Genomic DNA, 6,046 nt, shown 5'->3' on the forward strand with positions numbered 1-6,046 from the left:
AAGATTAGTAAGGTGTTGGATGTGAAAGTAACAACTATTGGTGCAATTATCAGAAAGTTTAAAGAGTATAACATGACAATCAACAGACCTCGGCCCGGTGCTCCAAAGAAGATTTCGCCTCGTGGGGTGGCAATGATGCTGAGAACAGTCAGAAATCGTCCTGCAACCACTCGGCAGGAGTTAGCAAATGACCTGAAGGCAGCTGGGACCACAGTTTGCAAGGAAACAATTGGCAACACTTTGCGCAACAATGGATTCACATCCTGCAGTGCCCGAAAGGTACCCCTGCTGAAGAGAGCACATGTGGAGGCGCGCCTCAAGTATGCCAATGATCATTTGAAAGATGAACCAAGTTATTGGGAGAAGGTTTTGTGGTCAGACGAGACCAAAATTGAACTTTTTGGCCTCAACTCCACCCGCCATGTGTGGAGGAAGAAAAATGCTGCCTATGACCCCAAGAACACTGTGCCCACCGTCAAGCATGGAGGTGGAAGCATAATGTTTTGGGGGTGTTTCTCTGCCAAGGGTACAGGGCTACTTCACCGCATCACTGGGAAGATGGATGGAGCCATGTACCGCACAATCCTGAGGGACAACCTCCTCCCCTCTGCCAGGGATCTGAAAATGGGCCGTGGTTGGGTCTTCCAACATGATAACGACCCTAAACATACAGCAAAGGCAACAAAGGATTGGCTCAAGAAAAATCACATTAAGGTCATGGAGTGGCCCAGCCAGTCGCCAGACCTCAATCCGATCGAAAATCTATGGAGGGAGCTGAAGGTCAGAGTTGCCAAGCGACAGCCCACCAACCTTCATGATTTAGAGAGGATCTGCAAAGAAGAGTGGGCCAAAATTCCCCCTGGTGTGTGTGCTAAACTTGTGGTTAACTACAACAAACGTCTCACCGCTGTGCTTGCAAACAAAGGCTTTGCCACTAAGTATTGAGTGTGTTTGGCAAGAGGGATCAAATACTTATTTTCCTCATTGAAATACAAATTAATTAAAATATATTCTTTAAAATTATATTCTGGATTTTTGTCTTGATATTCTGTCTCTCCATGTTAGAATATATCTACCATTAAAAGTGCAGAAGGATAGTGTCTTTATTAGTGGGCAAACAAAGAAAATCAGCAAGGGATCAAATACTTCTTGGACTCACTGTATGGTCCTTGTGCTTGTGGAATCTGGTCAACACAATTTATGGAATATTAAATGACATTTTTAGAACATTTAATTATAGGCTATTCAGGTAGAGGTTGTAACGGCTAGGAAATGGCATTATAACCATATGTAATTGTAATCATTATGAATGACACTATATGGACAAAAGTATTGGGACACCTGCTCATGCATTGTTTCTTCTAAAATCAAAAGGGTATTGTTAAAAAAAAAAGAGTGCATCCTCCTTTTACTGAAATAACTGCATCTACTGTCCAGGCTTTCTGCTAGACTTTGGAGCATAGCTGTGAAGATTTGATTGCATTCAGCGGCAAAAGCATTAGTTAGGTCAGGATGTTGGATGGTCACCACCCCACCCCACCTGTTCTCATCAATCCAGAGAATGATGAGAACAGTTCCACTGCTCTACATCTCAGTGCTGGGGGGCTTTATACCCCTCTAGCCCCTCTGACATTAGGCATGATGCCAATAGGTTCATGTTCATCTGCTCCAGAGAGTCCTATTCTATTGGCAGTGCTTCTCTACAGAGACTAGACAAGCTGTGTGCACATTTTTGTCAGCAATGAGTGTAACTTAAAGTAGCTGAATGCTTTCATTAGAAGGGGTGTCCACAAATAATTGGACATATAGTCTGTGTCACCATGAGCTTAATGTGGATAAAAGGGGCTTAAAAGACTTAAAGGACTCAACGCAGTGGTTAGGTGGTACATCGTTTTTTCTGCTTACCCCAGATGTAAGTCCATTAAGTCATGTTTGGTATCTGAAGTTGTCTGCTTTAGTTTTGCACTGTTGGTTAACATTGCCAACAAACACTAGAAGTTAATTATTACCGAATTTCTTTCTGTAACTACATGTCCACACTTCTTTTAACCCACTTAAACCGTATCAGTCTTCATTAAGGTAGTGCAGACCTGTCAATATGGGTTAGGACACAGTGAGACTTACTCTGAATTCCTGTGACACGTGCACTGGATGATGAGTAGCAGTAACTCTAGTCCACAAACGCACATTGAGAGGTCTGTGTGATCCGATTAAAGACCTGGTGCAGTTTGAGTGGGGTAAGAGAAGTGCATGTGTATCTGTGGCAAAGATTTGGATGTTCATTGAGTTCTAGAGTAGGGATTAAGGCTAGTCCTGGGTTTTACTTTCTCGTTTTTCTTTCAATTTAGAATCTCCATTCACAACAAGGTGTAGTTTGGCACTAGGCTTAATCCTTGTCTGGGAAACTGGCTCCTAGTGTTTGTTTGCAATATTGGCCCCGTAGCTCCAGTTCAAAAGTAAAGAAGCAAAATTTGGACTACATTTTTGGGAAGTGGAAAAAGTCTGTACCTGTTGCGTGGGGTTATTATATTTGTTTTTATAAACATGGAGAGCAAACTTAGTGGATCTATTGTAGTTACTCATACTTATTGATAGTATTGTTTAAGATGTGGCACTATTTTTTCTCCAAATTCTCAAACTAAATATTGTGATGCATGTTGTGACAATTAATTGTGATGTATTTTCCCTAATTGCCCTTGATTCCTTGATATCCACTGTAATAAATATAGTGCAGAGTACTAGTGTAGTACATCAGCACTCTTCACTGTTGATATACTGATATTATTCTGATATAATATACTGAGTGTTTATGTTTTAACGTGTTATTATAATTAAAATATTCAGTGTGTGTTTGTATAACACTGCACTGCTGAATTGTGTTTTGCAGAATGTGAATGGTATCAAGTACCATGCCAAGAATGGCCACCGCACTCAGATCCGTGTGCGGAAGCCCTTTAAGTGCCGCTGTGGGAAGAGCTACAAGAGCTCACAGGGTCTCCGCCACCACACCATCAACTTCCACCCGCCCGTCTCCGCTGACATCATCCGCAAGATGCAGCAGTAGAGTGGGTCTCTGTGCCAACAGATTCTAATACACACACACATACACACACACATCCCATCACCAGAAGCTGTTGCCACGTCTAATAATTCTGACCTCCTACTTGAGGAGGTCCTCTTTGCTCTCATCCCTCCTCTCCATTTTACTCTTCCACAGGGAAGACTCTGTCCCCTCTTTCCCCCCCTCCATGAGGAATCCTTTACCTTTTTATTTAACTCTTCCATGAGGAAGACTCCCTCTATCTGTACATCATTTCATACCTTCATTAGGAGGTTCTCTCTTTATCTCCCTTTCATTCCATCTCTTCTTGAAGAGGAACCTCTCTTTTTTTTTTTTTTTTAATTCCACACCTCTTCAAGGAGCTCCTACGTTTTCATTACACTACACTTTGAATTGCATGCATTTATTTTCCCATTATTTGTATCCTATTATCTGTTCTCTGCCTATTTGAGATGATGTATCGTATTAGAGTTCACAGTTTTGTACTTTTGCACATTGAACTATCATTCTTATTGTTTTGTTTTTGTTTTTTTGTCTTGTATTACTATTGATATAAGGTGCTTCTTGTAAAATAATTATGATATGCTTGGAGAAGATAGGGCTTGGCATCATTGTGGGAGAGGTTCCCAAAAGTTGCTGTCACCTCTAGAGGCGGTGCATGATGTTTGCAGAGGTTTCAGACTGAGATGAGTCGAAGCCTGACCATCAGAATTCAACAAGCCCGACCATGACTCTGGTGCTTCTGGCCGTGGTTCCCAGGATTCTCCAAAGTTACACAAAGAGGAAGGGCAATGAAAGCCTGAATGTCAATGTTTAAACTACCCAATACTTCTATATACGCAACATTTTTAGTTAGAGATTGTAAATATATATATATATAGACTTTCATGATCAGATATTAAATCTATGCTTTATTCCCAAATTTTGCATTTCCATTTGAAAAAAAGAAGAGGAGGAGATTGAGTATGGAAACTCATTTTGGGAATGTTTTGGCCCATTTCTCGTTATCCTTGGACAGATCCCGTTTCCGTACCTAACCTAACGATCTCAGGTGACAAATTGCCAGCATTTCAGAACTGTTCTCCTGCCCACGTTCTCTGATGGTATTTTTTTTTGAGTCCGCTGTTACACAAGTCCCAGGTCAGCTGTGGCTGGTGTGTTCTAGAACCTCTGGAGCCTTCTAGAACTCCATGGCTGATTCCGTTGCCTGGTGAAATACCTAAAGCACTTTGTAGTGACTAGTTGCCAACATAGTTAGGAGGTTTCCATTGCCAATCTGTCAGGGGCTGCAGAGTCCCACCTGCAAGTCACTGAGTAAAGTTCAAGGACTGATGTGCCACTCTGGGGGTTGGTGTACCTGTACTAGTGTTTTATTTTACTTTCCAACCAAGGGAATTCTTTTTATTTTCATATTCTTCATTAGACCTCCAAAGTGCGTATTGGTTGCAATTATCAAAGCTGGTTGCCTTGAATTGTGGGAGACTGCAGCATTCCAATACAGTATACTTGCGTAGCTTCAAGTGTAGCCAGGTGTTTGTATGACGAATTAGCCCAGATTATGTATTTATCCTCTGGCTCTGGCTGACCTCTGGTGTCGTTTCAGTGGCCTTTTGGATGGACTTATGCCCGTATGGACAAGGGAGTTAATACAGCTCCCAATTGTGAAGCAGCATAAGAGGAGTTGCCCATTACTGTCTCAATGCTTTGATTTCAGGAGCAACAGTGGGTTTTAGATAGTTTCAGTTTTTAGCCTGTTCCACTCCACATGGGAATTTATGCCTGGGAGCAGGGTTCCCAAACTTCTCGGAGTAGCAGTGCCCATCTTGGCCGTTTTTGCTTTTTCATCCAATGGATACACAGTTATACATGAAGACACAGCCTGATCCAAGATCAGTACTTCTACTCTGGGAGTCTTGATTACGATTGGGCCCTAATCCTTCTAAGGAGAAAAATAATGTTAACAGAGAATCCAGAGAGCAGCCAGATCAAGGACCTGCCAATCACCCATCATGACATCACTGCATGGACGTCAATGTTGTAATGGAACTGCGTTATCTGTTTAGACAAGCATTGTGACAGTATTATACTGCCAGTCTGGAGGGAAGTGAGTATTTGACATGTTGTGCATAGTTTATGTATTATGTCTCTGTGTAAGTGCATTAAATTATATTTTCGTATGTTTCTTCAGAAAGATATTCCTACATGTAACGAAGCTGACACCAGAGGCTGTTTTAAAATTGGTGACTTTCAACAAAACTGGGGGGAAAAAAACTGACAAAAAAAAAGGTGCTCCATAAATGTAAACCTGGTTCCAATTTAAATATTAAATAGCCTCTGAGGCGTGTTTGGAGAGAGTTGTGTGTGTTTGTTTCTTTAAGACACTGTTTCTTTTGTCAGTCACTTTTAAAATTTGCTAAATCCTGTCTAAAAAAAAACAGACCAACCCATGATGACCTTTTTTTAACATTTAAACATATTTGATCTTCATTTGAGAGATGAAACTGAAATGTAATTAATAGAAATGCAATTTAGTTATGAGGACACCCTACATTTATTACTACTTAGTTGTCAGATCAGCTGCAGATGATTAGAACATGGTTGGAGTGGATTTTGGAGAAGCTGGTCTTATTTAAACCTCAGATACTTAGTTTGGTTTAGTCTTAATTGTTGAAATGAGTGAAGATAGCCATGGCCAGATCCAAACAGAGCTATCTGAGGCCTACAGAAATAAGACTGTAGATGCTTAAGAGTCTGTGAAAGGAATTAAAAGGACCTCAGTACAGTTAGAAATCAACTGTCAACTGTCCACAATATTATTTACAAGTGAAACAACTGCCAATATGTCCAAGTCAGACTGTCCTAACAAGCCCAAGAGACAACAATATATGGGTTTGGGGTCATCAGAAAAAGATCAAACAAGTTTTCATGGGAGGAGTGCAAGGAAGAAACCCTTACTGGGGGAAAATTATATATAAATAAATTAAT

At 40.9% G+C, this 6,046-nt stretch overlaps 1 protein-coding gene across 1 annotated transcript in view; it reads left to right on the top strand.

Moving 5' to 3' along the window:
- jazf1b (JAZF zinc finger 1b) overlaps positions 1–5,411 on the top strand; it is a 33,307-nt gene extending 27,896 nt beyond the window's left edge. The window contains exon 5 of the mRNA XM_072679399.1: positions 2,888–5,411. Coding sequence (XP_072535500.1) covers positions 2,888–3,064 — 177 coding nt within the window. The 3' untranslated portion in view covers positions 3,065–5,411. The remainder of the gene's footprint in view (positions 1–2,887) is intronic.
- The last annotated feature ends 635 nt before the right edge of the window (positions 5,412–6,046 follow it).

Source organism: Salminus brasiliensis, chromosome 5 (assembly GCF_030463535.1).
Source record: "Salminus brasiliensis chromosome 5, fSalBra1.hap2, whole genome shotgun sequence".
NCBI lineage: Eukaryota > Metazoa > Chordata > Actinopteri > Characiformes > Bryconidae > Salminus > Salminus brasiliensis.